General features: G+C 54.0%; 2 protein-coding genes across 6 annotated transcripts in view; one reads left to right on the forward strand and one right to left on the reverse strand.

The window, feature by feature from the left end:
* Positions 1-1,166: 1,166 nt before the first annotated feature.
* TMEM80 (transmembrane protein 80) lies at positions 1,167-7,870 on the reverse strand. 2 transcript variants are annotated; one of them, XM_072637423.1, is made up of 5 exons: positions 7,413-7,870; positions 4,020-4,036; positions 3,107-3,200; positions 2,915-3,007; positions 1,167-2,348 (listed from the first exon to the last, which is right to left on the reverse strand). In XM_072637423.1, the coding sequence occupies exons 1-5, from the start codon at positions 7,717-7,719 to the stop codon at positions 2,143-2,145; spliced, it is 717 nt and encodes a 238-aa protein (XP_072493524.1). In that variant the 5' UTR covers positions 7,720-7,870; the 3' UTR covers positions 1,167-2,142. The 2 variants fall into 2 exon arrangements, with proteins under 2 accessions (XP_072493524.1, XP_072493523.1); XM_072637422.1 differs by having other exon boundaries at positions 7,109-7,704.
* A 213-nt stretch (positions 7,871-8,083) lies between these two features.
* DEAF1 (DEAF1 transcription factor) overlaps positions 8,084-22,867 on the forward strand; it is a 51,688-nt gene continuing 36,904 nt past the window's right edge. For 3 of the 4 annotated variants that reach the window (XM_072637417.1, XM_072637419.1, XM_072637420.1), the window contains exons 1-9: positions 8,084-8,954; positions 10,358-10,455; positions 12,424-12,553; positions 12,949-13,095; positions 15,379-15,518; positions 17,339-17,404; positions 18,242-18,368; positions 18,707-18,835; positions 20,575-20,703. In XM_072637417.1, coding sequence (XP_072493518.1) covers positions 8,678-8,954; positions 10,358-10,455; positions 12,424-12,553; positions 12,949-13,095; positions 15,379-15,518; positions 17,339-17,404; positions 18,242-18,368; positions 18,707-18,835; positions 20,575-20,703 — 1,243 coding nt within the window. In that variant the 5' untranslated portion in view covers positions 8,084-8,677. The remainder of the gene's footprint in view (positions 8,955-10,357; positions 10,456-12,423; positions 12,554-12,948; positions 13,096-15,378; positions 15,519-17,338; positions 17,405-18,241; positions 18,369-18,706; positions 18,836-20,574; positions 20,704-22,867) is intronic. The other variant, XM_072637421.1, reaches the window with a different exon arrangement.

The raw sequence follows: 22,867 nt of genomic DNA on the forward strand, positions 1-22,867 counted from the left end.
GAAAGGAGGTGGATATCTCAGGGATACAGGCACCCTGGACTTCCTGAGTGTTCAGGGGTGGGAGGGCATTTGTCCTGAAGTCTTTCAGCAAAGGGCACTTTCTCCCTTACTCACTTTTCCTGAGGAGAAAGTGAAGTCTTTAGGCTAATTGTGTATCTATCCTCAAAGGCTTCCTTTTTTGGGGGTGGGGGCTCCTGCAGGACAGAGAACTGTCTGTCTGGCCTAGACTCAGTGGCTGGCAGATGACGGGCACAGCTGGCTGTCTATGACCCTTAGTGACTAGGGGCATGAGGGTCTGGAGATGGAAGGTCTAACATGGCCAGTCCCCAGGCAACCTGAGGGTCAGGAAGACAGAGTCGTTGAGCCCAGTGTAAATTATCCGTGGAAGTGTGGGCAGGAAAGTGCAAGCCGAGTCCTCTCTGGTGACCCTCTCAGACCAGCTTAGGGGTGGCCCTTCAGGGAGTAAGCAGGCCTATCCTGCAGGGGTGTCAGCCTTGTCCCCCACCAGAGCAGAGAGGCCTAGTGCAGAGGTCACTGTGAGCTAGCCTGACTCCCAGCCTGAAATGTCTCCTCTGTGCAACAGGACTTAGAATATGAAGTGTGACAACTCATCCAGACACATGGGCTCCCCCACCACTTCTGGGTCATCTAGGGGACAGCTGTGCCTGCATAAATGCTTGTTGGAGTGTAGCTGCATTCCTGCCCCCCCCCCCCCCCGAAATGGGCATGAACGGAAGGCAGGAGACAGTGAATGGGTCTGGGGTGGGGTAATGGAAGGTTGGCAATGCCGTGTGGTCACTTCAGACAGGGCTAGCTGTACTCACTGCATGTTCTTGTCATTGGTGGGACACAGGAAGCGTCCCACATGGAAAATATGGCTACCTGAGTGGTGGCAGTGTGGGCAAGCAGGGAGATGTTCACTCTCCAGTGCCCAGGGGAGCTGGCACATAATTCTGTGCTCTTTGCCAAAGGGCCAGAGGCAATGGGACCAGTGACAATCATAAAGTTGCGGTGGGGCCTCTCAGGAGACAGCCCTAGCCTTGGGGCAGCAGGCGAGACTGGGGCCCAGGAAGCTCCCCCAAGGAGCAGGGGCAGACACACTGTCCTTTCCAGAAGGGCTCAGGGAAGATGGCTAGTCTTATCTGGGGGCACCTGGACAACTGGGCTGGATGCAAAGACTTTATTTGAAAACATACAAAAGTATGAAACTCTACAACATACAACGTTCAGAAAAACAAGGTGCCTGACACTCAGAAATGCCCTCAAGAAGGGAAGAGAAGGGTCGTGCACACAGTGGTGGCGTTGTCCTCAGCTCTCTCTCCTCCTCCCTCTACATGTGTCGTCACACCCCGGGGCCATGGCACCTGGTGGCAGGCAGCTTGGTGTGTGGAGGCCATGGTAGCTCATTCATGTCACTCTTTCCTCTTCCTCACCCATTTGGGAATAGGACCTCCACCATCTCTCTCTCTCCTCTGCACACTTCCACTTGCCAGGCTCTCCTTAGTGCTAGCACAGGATCCTGTGAAAACTGGTCCTAGCCCAGGGCCTGGTTGGTCTCTCCTCTCTTGGTAGCAGTTCTAACTGGCTGCTTGGGGGCTCCATGTATCTACCCCTGGTCCTGGCCTCCCAAGCCTTCCATACCCAGTCAGCTGCAAATCCCAGCAGTGTCTTTATTACCTTTAAAACTCAGTTCCCTCATCTGTAAAATGGGAGGTGGGCTTAGAAACCCCCCTTCCAGCTGAGGATTGGGGTCTCTGGGTTCCAGCTGGGGGGAACTTCCCCAGGGAAGGGGAGAGTCATGCCAGGACCCAGCCAGCCCCTCAGTGGTCTTCTCAAACATGACTGCCATCCATGGCCACAACCACCTGAGAAATGGCCACTGCTGGGACAATTACCCCAAGTTATATCCAAGGAAACTAAGGCTCAAGGGGTATGCCCCAGCAAGGGCCCAAGCAGAGCCTGTGGGACAGTGGGTGTGTAGAGGTTTGAGGTGAGGCAAACACACCCAAATCAGAAGCCCAGATTCCTGGGTCCATGAAGGTCCAAGAGCCCTGTTTAGTTATAAGTAGGCTAAGCGGTGGAGACATGCCAAGTTGGAGGAGCCCCTGTCTAGGCCTCAGCTGCTGCTGTGAAGCGGGATGGCTAGCTGACAAAGGCCGCAATGGTCACCACCTGCAAGGTGCCCTCCAGGCTGTAGAGAGTGAGCAGAATGATGTTGAGGACAACATCGATCCTCAGCACAAAGGTGGCCCACAGCAGGAAGTACAGAGACAGGATGGCATTGATGATGGTCAGCAGAAGGCTGCTGCCCAACACCATCTCCTCTTCTGTCAAGTTCCCCTTTGCACCTGTGGGGCACGCAGGCTCTGTGAGGGAGGCTGAGGCATCCACGGCACGCTGCCCCCAAACCATTGGCCTTGCTGAAACCCACTCGGGAGGTCCCACAGGTCTGCGCAGTCCTTGCAGCTCCCCCATCCCCACCCCAGAGCCTGCAGGTAACAGCTTGAGGCTTGGCCCGCTGGCTCTCCCTTCCAGGCTTGGGCAGTCAGGGTAAGGGGAAGGTCGGAAGCAGGATGAGCAAGGGAAAAAGGGAGGAGAGGGGCCATTGACGTGGCTTCGTGTCTAAGGGACCAAGAGGAGCATCTGAAACATGGGGAGGGAACCGTTGGGAGCAGTTACCTTGTGGTCTCCTAAGAGAGGACCAATAGGACTTGCCTTTCAGGTTAGGCCTCTGAATAAGCTAATTAATATTTAATAACAGTGTAAAGTGAAGCTTGAAAAGCCATTTGTTAACCAGGACAAATGCGCCAAGTATCTGTGATCACCCTCAATCGTGAAGGGGAGTACATGGAGAGAACTCAGAATTGGACCCCACCTGTTCCCCTGGGGGCTTGTGCCAACCCAGACAACTCACCGAGGTATAGCCGCAGGGCCTCCAGTACACCCATGCTCCACAGGAGAATCATATCCATGGTCCACAGGGTGAGTGGGTAAGAGAAAAGGTATGCTGCAACAACAGGCAGACAAGTTAACGGTGGCGGTGTGCTAGGGAAGAAAGCAGCTGTCTGCATACCCACACATGCTCTGCCAGTCCCCAGCAACTTACTTTTATAAAAGATCACTAGCAGTGAGATCAGGAAGTAGAAGACATAATAGAATCCGCTCAAATAAAACTGCATCTGCAGTGGCACCGAGGAGAGCTGGATGGTCATTAAGGAGCCTGGTTAGGTTTATCAAATGCTGACAAGCCCACCCGGGGGGGTGGGGGCTCCTCCCGTGGGTACCCCAGGGGCCTGAACTAGCCCGACCCCCTCCTGGAGGAGGACTACAAAGCTTCCACAGAGTGACAGACATGAGCTGGACTGCTGACACCGTCAGCCGAGTGCCACAAAGATGTGCTGCACGGCCCCCTCCTTATCCTTGTGCGTGATCTCTCTCTCCTGGCCTGCTCAGGTAACCAACTGCTCTGGACGCATCTGCCCCATTTCCCTCTCATGGTAACACATGAAGGAAAAACCCCATTCACTGCCATTAATTTTTCAGGAAGCAGATGAGATGATGCAAATAAAATATCTGCATTTGTCCTTTCCCAGTAGCTCAAAGGCCATCAAGAACTTGCCCGAGCTGGCTCTAGCTCCTAGCCTGCGTGGCTCTCAGCAGCTTCACAGACCAAGGGGTAACTGAGTCAGTAGCACCTCTATACTTTTATTCATTCTAACAACATCCCTGCAAAAGCAGGGAGCAACAGGCATTGTTATCACCCAATTTACAGATGAAGAGACTGAGGCACAGGGGCCGTGTCCTGGTTATCAGATCTAAGATTGGCCACAGAGAAGACAGAGAAACACATCTGACTTGACTCTCCTGATCTAAGGCCTCCAAGCCTTCCTGGGCAGGCACTGGCTGGAAGCCCCACTTGTCAACCACTGTCCCAGCTTAGAAGGTCCATGAACTCTCAGAAATCATGGGTCCAACAGGGGCTCGTCAGAGTCAGAAAAGGGGGTAAGCAGGAAGGATACAAGGATGGAGGATCTTCCTGTAAGAAAAACACAAACCAGTTAATCCAGGGGAGCCTTTCAAACTGCTGGAACACTGCTGGCTGGCCATCTCCCAGGGGTCCCAGACACTCTCTGGGGTTACAGAGTAGGACTACAACACCAGGAGCCTCAGTATATGGCCCCCTCATCTCCTGCCCAATCTTTAAGCAAAGAGTAAGGGATATTTAACTCCCAGACTACAGGAGGGAGATATGGGTGGGAGCTGGGCCCCAGGCTGCAGGCACTGCACAGAGCTGAAGCCCAAAGCATGGGCACACCATAGATGTATGCACCAGGTCCTTCCCCCTTCTGGGGCAGCTTCCTTTGAGAAAATGCAAGGGAAAGGCCTAAGATGTGAAAGAAATAGACTCATTCCCTTGACACAAATAATCTGGAACTCACAGCTCTGAACTCCAAGGCAAGACCTCAGAGACGGTTTAGTTCAATTCCCCCACTTCACACATAAGGAACCTGAGACTGAGAGAAGTGGCCTAACAACCTGCAGCCAAGACAGGATATGAGCCCAGAAAGGGTCTCAGCCACTACAATATGAGGCCTCACTTTGATTCCACCACAAACATCTAGAGACTTCAATCAGATTCAAGGAGTTTCTGCATTAGGACTCAGTCCTAATGACTAAATAACATCTTTGATACCCTTCTAGCCTAACACAAAATTTCAGAAATGCTTATATTTCCATGGAAATGTTCATAATCCACATTCACTTTATGTCCCCAGTGTTCTGCAAACATTAGGTGCTTCATAAATGCCTTTTTATTTACGTTTTAATTCGTCAGGATTGTGTTCAATTCTTGGTGCCACATTTTGAGCAATCAGTGACAGTTAATAAGCACATACTGTGTGCCAGACACCGTGCTAAGAACTTGGGATGCAAAGGAAGACAAAAGACAGTCCCTGCCCTTCAGGAGCTCAAATTTGATGGAGAAGACAACAAACAAAAATACACACAAGCTACAGACAGGATAATAAGAAATAGGGAAGCCACCAGAATAAAGAGGACTGGGGAAGGATTCCTGTAAGAAGCGGGATTTTAGTTGGGAGGTCAGGAGTCAGACAGGAGAAGGAACAACGGCCAGAGAGAATGCCTAGAGCTGAGATGGAAGATCTTGGTAAAACAGCCAGGTCAATGTCACTGGATTAAAGAGCACGTGCTAGGGACTAAGGTGTAAGAAAACTGAAAAGAGGGCTGAATTCTGAATGGCTCTGAATGTCAAACTGAGAATTTTGTAACTGATCCTTTAGGAAATGGAACCTACTGTATTGAGGAGGAGGGCAACATAGTTAGATCTGCCCCTTTTAGCAGGTACACTTTGGTGGCTGAATGGAGAATGGACTGAAGGAGGAGGAGAGACTTGAGGCAGGTAGACAGACCCCTAGCAGCTATTGCAATAGTCTAAGTATGAAGTGACAAGGGCCTGTCTCAGGGTGGGAGCAGGGTCAGAGGAGAGAAAGGGGCATATTGGACAGATGCTGCAGAGGTGAAACTGACCAGAGAAGTTGCAGAGGTGAAATTGATCAAAGAGGTTGTAGAGGTGAAACTGACCAAAAAAGTTCCAGAGGTGAAACTGACAAGTTGCAGAGGTGAAAGTGATTAGAGGTTGCAGAGGTGAAATTGACAGGCTTTAGTCTCATGGGGGGGGGGGGTTTGGAATGAGAGAGAGGAGCCTGGGACTGTGAAGAGGGTGGTGCCCTTTATAGTAATAAGTAAGGTAGGGATTGGGGAAAGACGATGAATTCTGTTTTGGACATCCTGAGTTTAAGAGAACTACTGGAATTTTCAGTTTGCAGTGTCTGAAAGGAAGTTGGACATAAGAGACTGAAGGTCAGGAGGGAGTTTAGGTAGATAGATCTTAGAATCTTCAGCTCAGAAATTATAATTAAATCTTTGGAAGCTGATGAGCTCATTAAGTAAAAAAGTAACAATAATACCTAGTATTTACATAGTACCTACTACATGCCAGGCACTGTATGCTAAATTCTTCACCAATATTTACTCATTTGATCCTCACAACAATCCTGGATGAAAGGTGTTATTATCCCCATTTCATAGTGAAGAAAACTGCAGCAGAGGTTAAGTGAGTAGTCCAAAGTCATTGAGCTAGGAAATATCTGAGGCAGGCCTTCCCAAGTTCAGGTTCTTGATTCCAGGACCAGGGCTCTATCCATTGTGCCACTCAGTGTGGAGGGTGAAAGCAGAGGACCCCAGGACACCCTGAAGGACACATGCTTAGAGGGCATGATGTAGAGGATACAGTTAAGGAGACAGAGCAGTCAGAGAAGGAGAAGGAAAATGAGGAGGGATGAGATGTCCTGAAAACCTAGAGAGAAGAAAGAATCCAGGAGGAGAGTGATCTCCAGTGTCCAAGGCTACAGAAAAGTCAAGAATAACGATTGAGGAGAGGCCACTGGACCTGGTAAATAACAGGTAACTTTGGAGAGAATAGTTTTGGTGAAATGATGAGGTCAGAAAGGGGAGGAGAGACAGTGGAGGGGGGAAGGGGAGGAGGAGGAGGAGAACGAATCTCTGCATGCCAGCTGACCTGTGTAAGGCTGATTTGTGAGGAGGAGAGCAAAGGGACGCTGGAGCAGACTAGCCCAGCGGGGACTCAAGCAGGGTGCCCACTGGGGCTGAGGGGGCAGCAGGCGGTGCCTGGGGCGTGTTCCTAGGGCCCCTTCAGCATCTCGGCCTGCTTTCCCTTGTCCATGATTTCCTACTTATCCTCCGTTGAGGGTGTGCGTCCGGATTTGTGGCCGCCTCCCCCATCAGACTAGAATGCACAAAATAAGCCGCCTGGGATGACCAGGGAAATCAATTCTATTGGCCTGATACAGTGAAAGAACTCAATTCCAACCCGTTTTACAGATAAGGAAGCTGGGGGGTCAACAAAATAGAAGTAACTTGCAGGGTGCCACAAGGAGGGGGGAAGGCGGGATTCGAACCCAGAGCTCCCTGATTACAGGGTCAAGTTCTCGATGGGCATCTCCCTCAGAGAGGGGGCGGGTCAAGTTAACGTCAGCAGCCGAGGAACCCTCGAGAACTCGGCACTTACTGCGCAGGCGCCAAAGCCATGGCTGCGCCCCCGTCCTGGGAAGCCGGCACTTACTGCGCAGGCGCCAAAGCCATGGCTGCGCCCCCGTCCCGGGAAGCCGGCACATTCCATCGAGAGCCAACCAGAGGCCGGCACTTACTGCGCAGGCGCCAAGTTGGCAGGACCGGGGTGGCGTTAGCCGGCTCGGCTTGCCCGGCTCACCCGCCGGCCGCATACACGCGGGACCTGAGTCGAGCCCTTTGCCCCTGCCTCCCCGCTCGGTCCGGAGCTTTACGGCCTCGGGCGCTCTCCGCCCCCGCCTCACCTCTCCGCACGGCCGCCATATCGGCCCCCGCCCCACCTCGAGCCGCCCCGATCCCGGCAGCCTGTGCGCCCTCCTCCGGCGTCCTCGGCGGCGCGTTGGCCCCGCCCCCCGCGGCGGCGGGCGCGGCCCAGCGGTCCCCCAGCCAATGGGGTGCTTCGGCTGCCGTTCGGCCATCTTCGGGCGCGCGGCCGTCGTCCTCGGACGGGCTCGGCTGGCGTCGGCAACTCTCGGTCGGGCCCGGGCGCGGGCGCGCGGCCGGCCTCTCGGTGCGTCCCGGGACCGCAGGCGGCGCGGCGGGGGCGGCCATCTTCGGGGCGCCCTGTCTGTCCGTGAGGAGGAGTCTCGGCGGCGGCGGGGGAGGCTTCGGGAGCGCTCGGGTCCGCCCGCCCGCTCGCTCCGGACGCGCTTCGGGCCCGCTCGGCTCCGCTCGGGCCGCCTCGGCTCCGTCCGCCGCCTCCGGCCGCCCTTTCGGGCCGCTTCGGGCGAGCTCGGCCCAGGGAAGGGAGGGGGAGGGGGCGGGGAGACGGGCTGGGGAAGGAGGAAGGCAGGGGGAGGGGCTCGACCCGGCCGGCCGCCTGTCTGTCAAACCGGCGCCCCGCCCCCTCCCGCCCCTGTTCTCCTGGCCACACCCCCGGGCCCAATTGGTGCCCGGGTTCGACCCTTCTCGGCCGGGTGACCCCACCTAGGCTGACATCTCCCCCCCTGCCAGGCTGAGGCCACTGCGGGCCCATCTTCCTTCTCCCCATCCCTGAGGTCTGAGCCTTCTCTGGGCTGACCCCTGTGGCCAGTTTGACCCCGTCTCCCTGGGCAGAGCTGGTCTGGGGTCTCACCCCCTTGGCAGAGCTGGGCTGGGGTCTCACCCCCTTGGCAGAGCTGGGCTGGGGTCTCACCCCCTTGGCAGAGCTGGGCTGGGGTCTCACCCCCTTGGCAGAGCTGGGCCTTTACTCGGCCCCCTCTGCTGAGCCAGGCTGGGGTCTCACCCCCTCAGCAGAGCTGGGCTGGGGTCTCACCCCCTCGGCAGAGCTGGTCTGGGGTCTCACCCCCTTGGCAGAGCTGGTCTGGGGTCTCACCCCCTTGGCAGAGCTGGGCCTTTACTCGGCCCCCTCTGCTGAACCAGGCTGGGTTCTCATCCCCTCGGCAGAGCTGGGCTAGGGTCTCATCTCTCTTTACTGAGCTGATCCTGGGTCACGTCCCCCTCAGCCCATCCTGCTCAGCTGAACTCGACTCAGGTCTCAGCACTCCTGGCCGAGCTCCTCTTGGGTCTCATGGAGGACTCAGACTCAGCAGAGGCTGCCGCCATGGCTGCTGCAGTGGCAGCGGCAAGGGGTGCTGCCAGCTCAGAAGATGAGGCCCCGGATTTGGACTCAGACTCAGACTCAGAGACAGAGACAGACACAGACACCGACCCTGACGGGGAGGCCCGCCGAATGAGGGCTATGGCTGTCATAGAGACGTCGGAGCCCGTGAGGCACATGGACATAGGTGCCAGGGAGCAGGCGTTGCCTGAGCCCCCTGACCCTGAGGAGGAGGCCACGTTTGCAGGCAAGTGCTGGGCCAAGGCCATCCCTGGCACATACCTGGGACCCCAAGGCCTATCACCTGGAGCTGAGGCCCTCACCTGGCAGGCATATCCCTATAGCCTGAGGCATAAGGACACATGACCCATACCTGGTGCACCTGTATCACACAGACAAACGCTTGTCGTGCATCTGGCTCAGCTGCCTTCACAACTACTCTTGCACCTGGGGCTCTCTCTTCTACCCCAGGAAGGTTCACGTGAGGCAGGCATGTGAGGCTCATATACCCGGTACCTCCCTGGATGGTGGATGGGGCCCCCTGTTTTGGGTCCTTCACTGTGAGGAAAGGCTGGACTTTTTCCCCAGAGGAGCACAAAGGATCTAGTCTTAGCTAGGCCTCTAAGAGGGTCCCACCTTCCCCTGTCCCATGAGACCCTCCTGTCTCCTTGGTGCAGCCCACCCCACTCCCTGGCCACATCATCTTTGCATTGGTCCCCCTTAGTTTTACCTTCCCTGTCAGACTTCTGGGGCAGGGGGCAGAGTCATCTGAGGGCTTCTGTCCCCACTTTCACAGTCTTGTGCTGAGCAGGGGCAGCTGAGTCCTGTCAGGGATGCACGTTCACAGCAGGAACAAGGGGCTCTTTCATTCTGCTGTGAATTGTACTTGGCTGTCATTCCCAGGGTCCTGCTTGGCCCCTTTCCAGTCCACTGAGGTGCCTGGCACTGTCTTCCCCAAACCATGCATAACAGTCTTCAAAGACCATCAGCTGTGAAAGGCAAATCCTGCTTTTAGGAGATGGGCTTTGGATAGAGAACTTCCAGGAGCTGAGCCATGGTGGGGGGGGTGGGGTGGAAAAGAGGGATATTTGTCACTTGTCCCCTTCTGCAAGTGGTTTTCTGGGTGTCCTCAGGACTCCACACAAGCGTCCTCTCTCAGCATGGCCACACAACCTATTAAAGTCGTGTTTCTTGTGGCCAGTGGCCAGTCTGGTCAACCTAGCGGAATGGCCTTGTGCTCACCTGCTAAGAAAGCCCAGAGCCTGGAGCCTGCCTTTGTCTCCTGAGCCCTTTCTGAGTCACTTTATTGTTCCTTTGGATGCCAGAGGGATTTACAGCTGGGAGAAACTGAGGCCCAGGTAGGGGCAGAGCCTTGTCTGAAGTCATTGCCATTTAGTGACTGATGAAGTTCAGGGCCATCTTGAATGAGGAGGGAACAGCGGCCCTTAGCTTTTACTGACAGTCTCTTCCCAGAGGCCTTGGAAGCCTCGAGGCAAACTTGTCAGTCTGGCCCCATCTCTGAGAAGCTGACCCCTCCTCTGCAGAGGAATGGATTGACAGCATTCCCTGAGGAGGGCTTTTTTCATCACTTTACTGGAGTGGTTTTCTGGCACCCACAAAGCATTCAGTGGAGCACATTCTCTATTTCAGAAGTGACCACGGTGACAGTGGCCAATGTGGAATCTTCTGCAGATAACGTCTTCACCACCTCCGTGGCCAGTGCTGCATCTCTCTCTGGGCATGTGCTGGTGAGTGACTTTCCTAGGACTATGAAGAGCATCTGCTGAACTTTGGGGTTCAACACCAGCTAGGCCTGCATCAAGGACAGACCTTCCATGTGGCTTAGTTGGAGGCAGTTCGAAATGCACTGTGTGTGTGTGTGTGTGTGTGTGTGTGTGTGTGTGTGTGTGTGTGTGTTCGAAGCCAGCCGTGTAGATCTCACCTTTGCCCTCAGAGTGTCGGTATTCTTGGGGGAAATACTCATGTCCCAGGGCCTAATGAGGAGACTGGTGCTATTGGGAGAGCAGTGAATGGTCATTCTGCTAGGCTGCTGAGGTCTAGGACCCAAGTCAAGGGCCTGAGCCTGCTCCAAGGCCATTGTGTCCAGACTCCATGACCACAAAACACTTTGTTGCTGGAGCTGTCATTGCTGAGATGGGTCATCAAGGCCAAAGGCCCCTGGTGTGTATGTGGGAGGGGATGGCAGGTGGGCTGGGACACAGAGGATGGGTCTTAGGAAAAGGAAATATGAGGTGAGGTATGGACTGCTCTGTGTCTTCAACTTGAGCCTGACAGGGCTGAGTACTGTGTAGGGGCACTTAGGGGGAGCATGATGAGAGCCGGGCCCTGTGTATGTGATGGAGGGGACTGGGCCCCATGGTCTGGGCAGCTCTCTTAGGCCTCTGGTTTATGTCGCTCATCCTGTACCTCTGCACCCAGGAGCATGGATAGCACTGATGGAGCACATGTGAGCTGCAGGACCGTGGCCAGTCAGCCCAGCATCAATAGGGTGGTTGTCTTCTCTGAGTCAGAGCAGTTAGCACGTTAGGGGCAGCAGGCCTGGAGCATGCTGTGGCCATCTCTGATCATGAGAGGGAGCTTCCATACTGGGAATACTTCAGACCAATGAGGTCACAGGATCAGGCCAAAAAATAGTTTTTCTAAAAACTTTTTTAAAGTGTAAATTTGTAGAACTTTTCTGAGAAAATATCAAAGAAAATATCGTAAAAAATTAACTTATTTTCTATATTGTTGAAGATTCTCTTCAGGTCATGTAAAATGAGTGTACTTGTTTCTAGCTGACTAAGTTCAGTGCACCTGCAGTGGCTGCTGGTGCTTTGGGGGTCTCTCCCTCTGGCCACAATCTCTGGGTGCCCCCATGGAGTGGCCTCTGCCACCTGAGCCAGGGAGGAGGGGCCCTGGGAGGACTTTGGCTCAGTCATCGAGAGGAGCAGAGCTTTTCCCCCTGGACTTGGGAGGAGGGCCTTCTCTCCCTTAATGTCTCTTCTCGTCTTGACCATCGACCATTGCTTGTTGGTCGTCAGCCCGTCAGCCTGGGAGCTCTTTGAGGGCAGAAACTGGGCCAGGCATATAGTGTTTACTAACTGACTGATTGACTGACTGACTGATTGGCTATCCAAAGGACTGAAACTATGGTATATATGGAGTCCCTTGGTAGGGAGAAGAAAGTTGAGGCCTGGGGATGCCAGCAAGTAGGAGGCAGTCCTGGAACTAGGCCTTGAGCTCAGGATTTCAAGGCTGGGGTGAGGAGGGGAAGCTGATGACTATGCTTGAGGGTGGGAGCTGGTGGGTTGTACCCAGAGGGTATAGCAGAAGAAACGGTTTGGCTGGAGTGCAGAGTAGGAACTTGGGCTTTTGGGGCCAAACAGGCTTTTGGTCTTTATCCTTCTGGTAACAAGAACTGCAGGTTCTTGAGCAGGAGAGCCCAGAATGTCGCTTGGGCAGCTGTGCAGAGAATGGATTGGGGAGGGAGAGATGACTTAGTCAGGCTATCGCAGGTGTCCCCACCTGCCTGCTCCTGAGCTTGAAGTCCAGGTTTGGTGGGCTCAAGTGCTGCTGCGCTTCCTGACCTAGGCCTCTGCTGGGTGCATTGGGAAGACCTTGTGGCCTCCTGGAGGTCAGTAGCTTTGGCTGAATGCCTGTGCCATAGTGGGGACACTCAGGGGCCGGTTCTCTGGCTTGTCTCTCCCCTGCAGTCTGGAAGAGCAGCTCTTCAACTTGGGGATGGCTTGAGTACGGAGAAGGCCACTCTGATTGTGGTGCACACGGACGGCAGCATCGTGGAGACCGCTGGTCTGAAGGCGCCCCCAGCCCCTCTCACCCCAGGTAGGATGCCGCAACTGAGGCCTGCCATCAGGGACATATTGTATGAGTTTGGTTTGTCCCAGTGACAAACTCATGGGTTATTCAATTCTGAATGGAAAACTGACTCAGATGATTAGCATATTTGATTAAATTTAATAAGCGTTATTTAAGTACCTACTACATACAGGCACTGTGCTGGACAGAAATTCGAGCGTGCCTCTGGTAAACAGGAAGTGATCTGAGGGCAGAGCCTGGCCAGGCCTCAGGAGGCAAGGAGGGAGAGGGCCAGAAGCTGGCCAGAGCATGGGCAGGCAGGTCTGGCCCCAAATCCTCTGCTCTTCCTGGGCTCTAGCCAAGGGGCCTGGAAGCCTGCTTCTTTCTTCTTCCTCAGCTCTGGATGCCTTTTTTGTCCCAAGGTCCTCAGCCTTCTCCTACTCCTCTAGCACCTGGCCAGGACAAAGGGGGCACAAAGTATAACTGGGACCCATCAGCCTATGACAGCGAGCTTCCGGTACGCTGCCGGAACCTCAGTGGAACTCTGCATAAGAACCGCCTGGGCTCAGGTAGGGAGTGCCCATCTAGGTTCCCCATTTCCTCTGCTATGCCCTCTGCCTCAGGTCGTGCCCAGAGTGATCATGGGGGAGGGGGGCATTGCTAGTCTACCTATTCACCTCCTTCTGCGCTTTGCACCTGGTCTGGGGCCTTTACGGTGCCTGTCAGTGTGCCCCTCCCAGGCACCGCCTCCTCTTGGGCGCTGCCCCCTCCTGGGTGCCAACCCCAGAAGCCTCACTGCCCTCTCCCAGGTCTCTTCCTTCTTGACTGGGTCTGCTGCATGTGGGTGCCCTGTAAGGCCCTTTTCCCATCCATCCAGCCCTGCCCATTGCCTCCTGATGCCCAGACTGCACCTGCCATCCCCAAATGAAACTTGTCCCACTGCTCCCCAGATTCCTCACTCCAGGGGTCCCTTTTTCTGTCCAGGGTGGGTGCTGTTGTGCCATTCTCAAGGCCTCACAGGCTCTTCTAACCCCCTAGCCCCGGGTTTGTTGGCTTAGCAGATCTGTCCAGGACTTTGTGCTTGTCCTCTCCACTCACACGGCCACCCCTTCGTTCATATCCTCGTCATTCAGGGTTGGGGTTTGGCTGGAGAAGGGGGTGGGATGCCAAACCAGCGCAGGGTGGGATGCCAAACCAGTGTAGGGTGAGATGGAGAAGGGAGGAGAGGGTAGCCAAGGCACATAAGAGTGCTTAGGAGAGGCCAGGCCTGCAAGGCATCCGTGCGTTGCAGGGTGATGGCAGTCCCTGGCTGGCTTAGGGTAGATGAGTGGGGTACTGGGGGAGCCTGAGCCAGACTCTACACACCCGAGGGATCATCACCTCATTTCATATCATCCTGATAGCCCCTGTACCATCCCCCTCCTCTCTTGGTGGTCCAGCCTTGGGCTAAGACCTCCAGGAAACTGGGACTCAGGGCCCCCAGCTCCTCATTGCATCCCACCTGCTCTCACCCAAGTGACCCCAGACCCTTTCATTGCCTAATCCAGTGGCCTCTTCTTAGCCCTCGTCCTTCTTGGCCTCTGCAGCCTCTGGTGCCACAGGGCAGGGACACTTCCTAGCTCAGTGACCCTGGGCAAGTCACTGAAGCTCTGGCTGCCGCAGTTTCTACAGCTATAAAATGAGGATGCAGCTCCCTCCCTGGCTCGTTGAGACTCAGATGAGATATTGGTAAAGCATCTGGCACAGAGGAGGTGCTTAGCAACTGGTTGTTTTCTGCCTTCCTTTCTAGATTTCTGTGACTCCTCCCTCCTCCTGGCTCTCCTCCTCCCTCTCCGCTCTTTGCCCCTGACCATTAGGCGGGGGACTTCTCCCTTCAGTTAACCTGTGACACTCAGATTGGTTTCTCCAGCCCTAAACTCTCTCCTGACTGATTTCTCAGCCCCCTCCCTGGGGGTGTCACACAGGCATTTCATCTCAAATCCAGCATGTCAGAAGCCCAGACTCGAGCTCTGCTGAGGACCCCCTCCTCGCAGGTGCCCAGCCTATGGGTCACCCCAGACTTCCCCATGGTCGTCAAGGCTTGTTTCTTCACCACACCTCTTGTCTGGCTCCTGCAACCATTGCGGTGGCCTGCCGCAGGGGGAATAGGGGGAAAGGGAGGGGGGAGAGGGAATCCGCCTGGTTGGGGTCTCTCCCCGCCCCAGTCTGTCGTCCTTCTACGACCTCACTATGCCCCCTTCTGTAAGGTCCACTGACTCCCTGTGGTCTTCTCCAGGATCAAACACCACCTTCAAGGCCCCTCCCAAGCTGGCCCCCTCCTCCCTTTCTAGGCTTCTTCCACATGTGTGTGCATGTGTGTGTTTGGTGTGTGTGGTATGTGTGTATATATGTCTAGTGTGTGTATGTATGTCCTGGTATGTGTGTATTTGGTGTGTGTATGTATGTCCTGGTATGTGGTGTGTGTATGTATGTCCTGGTATGTGGTGTGTGTATGTATGTCCTGGTATGTGGTGTGTGTGTATTTGGTGTGTGTATGTATGTATGTATGTCCTGGTATGTGGTGTGTGTGTATGTTTGGTGTGGGTGTGGGTGTGTATGTGTATATTCTGGTGTGTGGTGCATGTGTGTATGGCTAGTGTGTGTGTGTGTGTGTGTGTGTGTGTGTGTGTGTATGTGCATATGTTGCATTATGTGTAGGTCTGGCCACTGCTCTCCAAGGGACAGCCTGATTTCTGCCCTTGCAGGAGTGAGAGGAGGGCTCCGCCCCACCACAGGCCTTGCAGATAGTGGAGACTCCTCTCTCTCAGCCACCTGGTGGCCTTAGAGGGCAGCTGCCTCTGTTTGTCTCATAGGTGGGCGCGGTCGCTGCATCAAACAGGGCGAGAACTGGTACAGCCCCACCGAATTTGAAGCCATGGCGGGGAGAGCCAGCAGTAAGGATTGGAAGAGGAGCATCCGCTATGCCGGGAGGCCCCTGCAGTGCCTCATCCAGGTGACACGGGCCTGGACACGGCTCTGAGCTGAGCCCTGGAGGCTGGAGGGTCTGGAGCAGGGGTGGCCTGCTCTTTCAGCCACTGGCTCTGGGGTCAAAGAATCTGATTGATGACAGCCTTGGCCAGATCTGTTGACTGCTTCCCCCTCCTATCCTCTCCAGTACCAGGCCTGGACAATGACATAGAATGCAGGGCTTGGCCCAGATCCCTGGGGCACTCTGCTACAGACCCCCTGCCATGCTATCTCTCCCCACCACTTCCTTCCAAGGCCTAGTCTCAGGCAGTGACTTCGGCAGGCACTGTGACTGGCTGAATGAGGATGTAGGGTGGAGCCTCTGGGTCTTCTCTCTGAGGCCCAGGGAGGCAGAGGTAGTGGGCACGGATGGAGCCCAAGCCTTGGCTCTGAAGAATGGAGAGGGGCACAGATCAGGTCATTGGGTTGGGCTGGCTGGGCCTGGATTGGGGGAGGCAGCCAGCTTCTGGTGAGATTGAGGCCATAGGTACTGGAGAGATGCAGGATGACTTAGGAGCAGGGGTAGGAACAGGAAAAGTGACCTTTCCTGGCACCTGGGAAGAAATATCCTGACTGGCCGACTGCTTGGCAACCCCCAATGGATCCAGCTCTGCCCTGCTAGACCCATGCCTGGGGGGCCTGGCTGCAAGGCCCAAACTGCCTTGTGCTCCCTACAGAGAAGGGCCTGCCAGCTGGCCAGGTCTAGTCCAGTAAACTGAGGTACCTCCAGGAGGCCCTGAGGTCGAATATGGCCTTGGACACTCCCTGGTTGTGAGGCCAGGCCATTCCAACTGCTGTTGGCCTCAGGTTCCTCATACCAGGGGCACCATCAGCAATGGCAGAAACCCCAAGAAAGATGCTAGACAGAGATCATTGCATTTGGTTTCTGAGGGAGGAGGGCCAAGGGAGGGGCAAAGCGCTGTTTTGCCCGAGTTTTCTTTTCACTCCTCAAGCCTCCCTCCTGTCCCCTGCCCCCTGCCCCTCTGCTCCTCTCCTCCTACATCTCTGCCCCCTGGCTTTCTGCTCCCCTTCCCCTACATCCCTGCCCCTCTGACCTCCTCCCCCAACTGTCCACCCCTTTCTGCCTTCATGACCCCCCCACCCCATCTCCCCATTCTGTCTCCTACCTCTCTAAGCCCCACCCCTGTCCCCATGCCCCTTGCCTCTGTCTCTGGCCTCACACTTTGCTCAGACAGTGGGAGCCGTCTGAGTGAACCCTGTTCTCTTCTTTGCTCGCCTCTGCCTCTTCTTGGGCACTGTCCCTTTAAGGACCTATGTATATTGTTAGAGCCCTTGGGAATTTGGGGCCTCCTCCTATCTTGCCTCTGTGGGGTGTCTCCTCTCATCTTGCCTTTGGGAGTTGTTGACTTCCTTGAAGGCTTAGCTCATATGCCCCCAGACTCTCCCCCAGAACTGGTAAGAGGCTCTTTCCAGAATCCCCCACCTGTTTAGGAAATGCATTCAAATCCCCTTGTCTCCATCTCTGCCAGCCTGGCCTGTTGGCTGCCCCGTCTCCCACCTCCATGCCTTTGCATGTACTGACCCCCTGTCTGGAGTGCCTTCCCTTTTGCCCTGCCTCCCCTGACTCTGTAGACCATCCGCTGTCCTTGGGCAGGCTCTGAGCAGCCTGAGGGTGGCTATATGTAGATGAGGTCCCAGAATGGGAGCTTCTGTATGGGGAACTCCTAGTGTGGACACTTCTCCCTACTATAGACATGCTGGGGCCCCGCCCGCCCATGACTGAGCGACCTGGCCTGGGCTGGATGACCATGGCCTCACCCTTTGTTCACCCTTCTCACCCTGCAGGATGGCATCCTCAACCCTCACGCTGCCTCCTGCACGTGCGCTGCCTGCTGTGACGACATGACCTTAGTAAGTCTGTAGATGGGCCCAGAGGAGCCGTGCTAACGGAATGGATGGGGCCCCTAACCAGGAGGCAGAAGTCATTCCTGGGGCCGGTCCATGCTGTCCCTGGAGGTGGCCCATGATGGGCTGGGGAGCCATGGCTGGTGCTTTCCTTCCTCAAAAGGGAGGGCATTTTTGTCCCCCTCTTCTCCCACTCCCTGTGTCATTCCTTATAACAAAGACTTTGAAAATGAGTCTCAGTACTCTGGAGGGGCTGGACAGGCAGCAGTGACACTCCACCCATCCAAGAATTCAGGGTAGGGTGCGAGATGATAGCCTATGTCCAAGGTGGTCTGTCACATTTGTCTTAATGAAGAGATGGAGAGGGGCAGTGTGGAACCAGCTGGCTTAGAGAGGTCTGGAGGCAGGGGACAGTGAGGAGGGCTGTCAGTGGGCTCTGAAAATCAGTCTCCCCAGGACGTGGCTGTCTAGATTGTCCCTTCCTTGTAGCATTGGTGGCACCAAAAACTCCATGTAAGCCATTCTGGCAGCCGGCTGGGCCCTCCTCACCCTTTAGTGACATGGGTTGTGTGGAGAGTAGCTGGGAGGGCGAGCAGGGCTACTGAAACCTGGGGGTGCTCTGCTCTGTCCACTGGAGATTCTGGGGTTTCTCCCTTCCCCTGCTCTAAACATTGCTCACGGTGACCTTGGGTAAGTCCCTCGACCTCTCTGGAGTCTCAGTTTTGTCCTTTCTAAAATGAGGATAACAAAACTTGCTGCATGGAGGAGCCATGATGTTCATGCTCCTTCTGGGAGACCCCACCCCCAAAAGCAGCCTTCTTAGAGCTGACTCCCTTTCCCTAGAGTGGCCCGGTCAGATTATTTGTACCTTATAAAAGGCGGAAGAAGGAAAGTGAGATGCCAACACCCCCTGTGAAGAAGGATTCCTCCAAGAACATCCCTCTGCTTCCAGCCACAGCCACCACAACCTGTAAGTCCTCAGGGGGTCATTCTGCTCACAGATCCCTATTGGCCGGAGCGGCTATCCCCAGCTTTCTGTGGGAGTTTATTCTTTATGGAGCCTCTAAAGCACACTTCTCTTATGGAGACAGACCAGGAGAGGAGCCTGCTGGGGAGGGTCAGGAAGGGAAAGCCTGCCAGGGGTTTGGGACCTTGGCCAGTGGGAGCCTCAGATGGTCCAGCTCAGCCTTTAACTGCAGGCCAGGCTTTCCTCCTCTTCCTTCGTGTTGGCCCTTACCTCTGTCTATCAGAGTGCTGTTGGTTGGGGGGAGCGGGGCCAATGACGGAAAGATGCTTCTCATGTTCCAGTTACAGTAACTCCTTCTGGACAGCTCACTACCTCTGGCGCTCTGACCTTTGACCGGGCATCGACTGTGGAAGCCACAGCTATCATCTCAGAAAGTCCAGCCCAGGGAGACGTCTTCACTGGAGCCACTGGTAATTTGTCTGAGCTCAGTGTTGTCTTGGCGTTGAGTGGGTGTCTGTCGGCACATTTACTTAGTCTAATCTGTATTAGGCAAGACAGGCATCACTATAGATGACTATAGGGAAATACTTGGTCAGATTTTGGGGAGCTGCGATTTAGCTGTGATGTTAGAAAAATAACAAATGGAAGGGTCGACCTTGCCCTGTTTAGCCTGGAGAAATCAAAACTGTTTCGCATGTATTTTCATTCCTTACGTAGTTTTAATAAAGTTCCTCCTGTAGTCAGTGGTAATGCACTGGGGAAGGAGGGAGCTTATGTTCTATTTGGTTGGGGGATGTGTGTACCCCAGTAAATCACTACAAGTTAGCTCAGCAGAGAGAGAACACACACAACTATAAGGCCTGGGAAGGGGGCATCACAGCAGAGCTTTGAGGGACCCCATGATTCCCAACAGACCCAGGTGAGGTTGGAGTGCTTGCCAGCCTGTTGGAGATAGTACATGGAATATGGGGGGGTCAGGGAGCTTAGGCAGCTGCAGAGAATCAATGAAGAAATTCATTCATGTGGCCAAAAACTGCAATAAGGTAACAATCAAAAATAAATCTACAACACTCAGTATTTCTCTGCAGTGCTAGTAAGAAACCAGGAGGTAACAGAGAAATTGTGCTCAAAATAATTATAAAATGTGTAATTAGGAACTCACCCACCAGGACACATGGCTTAAATAAATAAAATGATGACGCTTTTTACAGAAATAAAAGGAGAATTACAGAATTGGAGAGATAGTCACTGTTTCTGTTTGGGCTGAGCCAGTATCATGGACTTGCAGAATCTGGGAGATGGAAAAGACCTCAGCAGGCCAACTTAAACCTGAGAAGGATACCACATCACCTCAACTAAACAGTAGACTTAGGGCCCTCTCAAACTAACATGCCAAGGTGCAGTTTTTATAGAATTTGACACGTTAGCAGAATCAGTGCAAGAGAAATCACGAGGGTAACGCGAGACTGAAGGGGCATGGTGTCACTAGACTTGTGGCTACATCGACGTGAAGGAATTCTCTAACCCACTGGACACCGTTTTACCACTGGTGAGGGAGCCAGTCCCTGGGGAAACAGTGACATTCCAGAAGACTCCCCTCTCATGAGAGAGATGTGCTCAGACCATCAGGGAGTCCCCAGGGTTGACCCATCACCCATTGTCAGAGAAGAGTCCCCAGAATGGCTCGGAGAGTCATCACAAGATAGAATGGGCATAAAGCTGCACAAAGCTAAAAGGTACACACAAAATCAACAGAATGGAAAGAGAAAAGAAAGGTCGGCATTTAGTCTGATGTCAGAGATGTGAAGAAGGCCAAGGAGCCTTGCTGTTATGGGGAGATGGTTGAGGACAGAAGCCAGAGGCTCTGAGAAGGAGAACACCAGACATTAGCCCACGTAGATGGGCTTGGAATCATCGATCAGGGCCCATAGGCAACAGCCAGCCAGAGCTGTAGATCAGTGCCTAAGGTGCTCAGACCCTCATTCCCTGAGCTACTACTGGCCCCATCTGTGATGGACATCAGTGACAGAAGGGAAGGCCCTGTAGGTTAACGAGGTTTTATTCTGATAAATCTGAAAGCTCCCTGCCCTTCCTCACTATCTCAGATAATCTGCTTTAGGAGACCAAGAAATCCTTGTGTTGTTGTCATAGATTGAGGTCGTATCAAGTTTAAAGCATGGAGACTGATAACCCCCTTGTTGTCCAATAGTACAAGACAGCAGCGTGCAGCCGTCGTGCAGGGTTGGTCACCCAGAGCCTCATTATCCCAGCTATCAGGACAATTGCCCCATCTCGCCATTTCCAGAAGCTGCGTTGCCAACATCTCATCCCAAAATAGGTAAGTTTCCAGGGCATCGCTGAGGCTAGGTTTGTGATGTAGAGGACAGCATTTTTCCAAGAAGGTGACTTTTGGGTTTTCTCTGTGAAACAGCATGGTCCAGAGAGAGATGAGGAAATCCCTCCTTTCATGGGGGTTTTGTTTTTTAATTTTTTGTTGGTGTGCTTATAGATATTAAAAGGTTAAACAATATTGAAAGGTTTAGGATTCTTTTTGAACCATGAGATTCCATTGTGGGGGCATAGAAAGGGCCTTGGTGTCCGAATCAGATGCTGGGCTTGGTGACTCCTCCTGGGCTTCCAACACCCACAGCGTGGTCAGTTCTCAGGGGCAGCTTTGTTTTCTGCGGTCCACTAGCATGTGGTGTGTCATATAGGACATGTATGAAAGGTGTGTTGAGCATTGGAGCCACCACAGGGTCATCCCTGCTTTCTCCTTCTCTTCCATCCACCCCTCTCTTCATTCCCAGATCTGCCCCAGCCCTGCTGCTGGGTCTCCCTGCCTCTCCAAATGACCCTTCACTTAGTTATTAAAGGCAAAGCTTCTTAAAGCAAAAGTCTGACTGTGTCCCCGCTGCTGTCCCCCGTCACAGACCTCAGGGCCTCCCAGTTGTCTCTGGGGTCAACTGCAAACTTCTTCCTGCCTCAGTACATCATGATTGTCCAGCCACAGTAGCACTGGTGCTGATCTGCTCATGTGGCAGGAGTCCTTGCCCCCTAGTCTGTGCTTTTGGTTACATGCCCAGTGAGTTTTCCATCCCTGGAGGATCCGCCTTCCTCTGTAGCTCTTTAGGGCTCCCTCCCCAAGTTAACCGGTATCCACCCAGGACATCCCTTGTGTCTTTGAATGAGGGTACTGGCTCTTTCTCTGAGAGAATCTAAGCCCCAGAGGCTGCTGCCACCCATTGGTTCAGTCCGTTTTATCTGCCTTGGTGGGAGAGGAGCAGAGAATATTTCACCATCTATATACTGTTACTTCTCCCCCAAGGGGCTTTTGTTGGATTCTACAGAGTCAGCACAAAGTTAGCACAGCAGGTGGGAGTCTCAGGCTGTTGGTTTGGTTTGCAGATTTGCTTGTCATGAACATGTGTACTTCTTTTTTAAGTGATCCCCCTCTAGAGGGGCTACAAATGCCCCAGGATTGCATGGGGGTGGGCGCTCTTCCTGCTCATGCAGATGCCACAGCAGCTTCCCATGGATGACAGTCCTCCCCAAATGTAGCCAGGTCTTCTTAGAGCCAACACACAGTCTGTCCCAAGGCTCCACTCCACTGACACAGTCCCCATTACAGAGGAAGGAAACAGGTATTTATTAAGCGCTTCCTGGCTGCCAACACTTTGCTGAGTGAATGTTGTTTACAAACGTTATACTATTTGATCCTCTCGGCAGCCCTGGGAGGGAGGTGCTGTTAGTAGCCTCATTTTACACTTGAGTAAACTGAGGCAAACAGGTCAAACGATTTGCCCAAAGGTTCCACAGCCAGGGAGTGTCTGAGGCCAGATTTGAACTAAAGTCCACCTTGCCACCTTGCCTAGGCATCTGAGTAGGACAGGTAACAAGAGCCAATGTTGGGAGGACAGATGGATCTCTCCAGTGAGAAGGGAGAGTGTGGTCACTGGCTGCCACCTGAAAGACTCTGGGGATAATCAGTGTGGTCTCAGCCTGTTGCCTGGCACACAAAAGTGCTTCAGCAGGTTTCTGGAGTTGGCATCACTAGGCACCTCCCAGCCAGGCCTCGATGCCCTCAGAGGCTTCCACTCTAGCGATGGGGGAGGAACTTGAGCATGGCTGGGCCCCTTCTTGGCTAGGCACTATAACAAAGTGGACAGAAAGGGTATGGCACCAAGTGAAACTGAGTGTCATCAAGGGGTCAAGACTCTGAGGTGTTGCGCACCACCAGCAAGATGTCAGGCAGCACCTCCCTGTCAGTTTGGCAGAGAACAAGCTCAGAACTGACTTAATCCAGGAGAGTAGTGAATCATCTGGTAGGGGAGAGATGCCCCAGGTCTGTGTGAGGTGTCCCTCACGTGGGATTCAAATAAAAGAGCCAGCACAGAGGCAGCCTTCACAGAGGACACACTTGAGGTGTCTGGGGGAGAGGAAGATGTTCACATTAATCTTTGGATTTGGCTCCTTGGAAGGTTTCTTTGGGGTCCTGAGTTAAG

This window comes from Notamacropus eugenii, chromosome 2, assembly GCF_028372415.1.
Source record: "Notamacropus eugenii isolate mMacEug1 chromosome 2, mMacEug1.pri_v2, whole genome shotgun sequence".
In the NCBI taxonomy this organism is placed as follows: Eukaryota; Metazoa; Chordata; class Mammalia; order Diprotodontia; family Macropodidae; genus Notamacropus; species Notamacropus eugenii.

Bases quoted from the DNA above. Each gene is read 5' to 3' on its own strand.
- TMEM80 (XM_072637422.1), bottom strand. From the start codon at position 7,586: ATGGCCGAACGGCAGCCGAAGCACCCCATTGGCTGGGGGACCGCTGGG. The intron at 3,008-3,106 runs GTAAGTTGCTGG...CTGTTGTTGCAG, and splicing joins GCTAGTGATCTTTTATAAAA to CATACCTTTTCTCTTACCCA. The intron at 2,349-2,914 runs GTGAGTTGTCTG...CGTGCCCCACAG, and splicing joins GGCCCTGCGGCTATACCTCG to GTGCAAAGGGGAACTTGACA.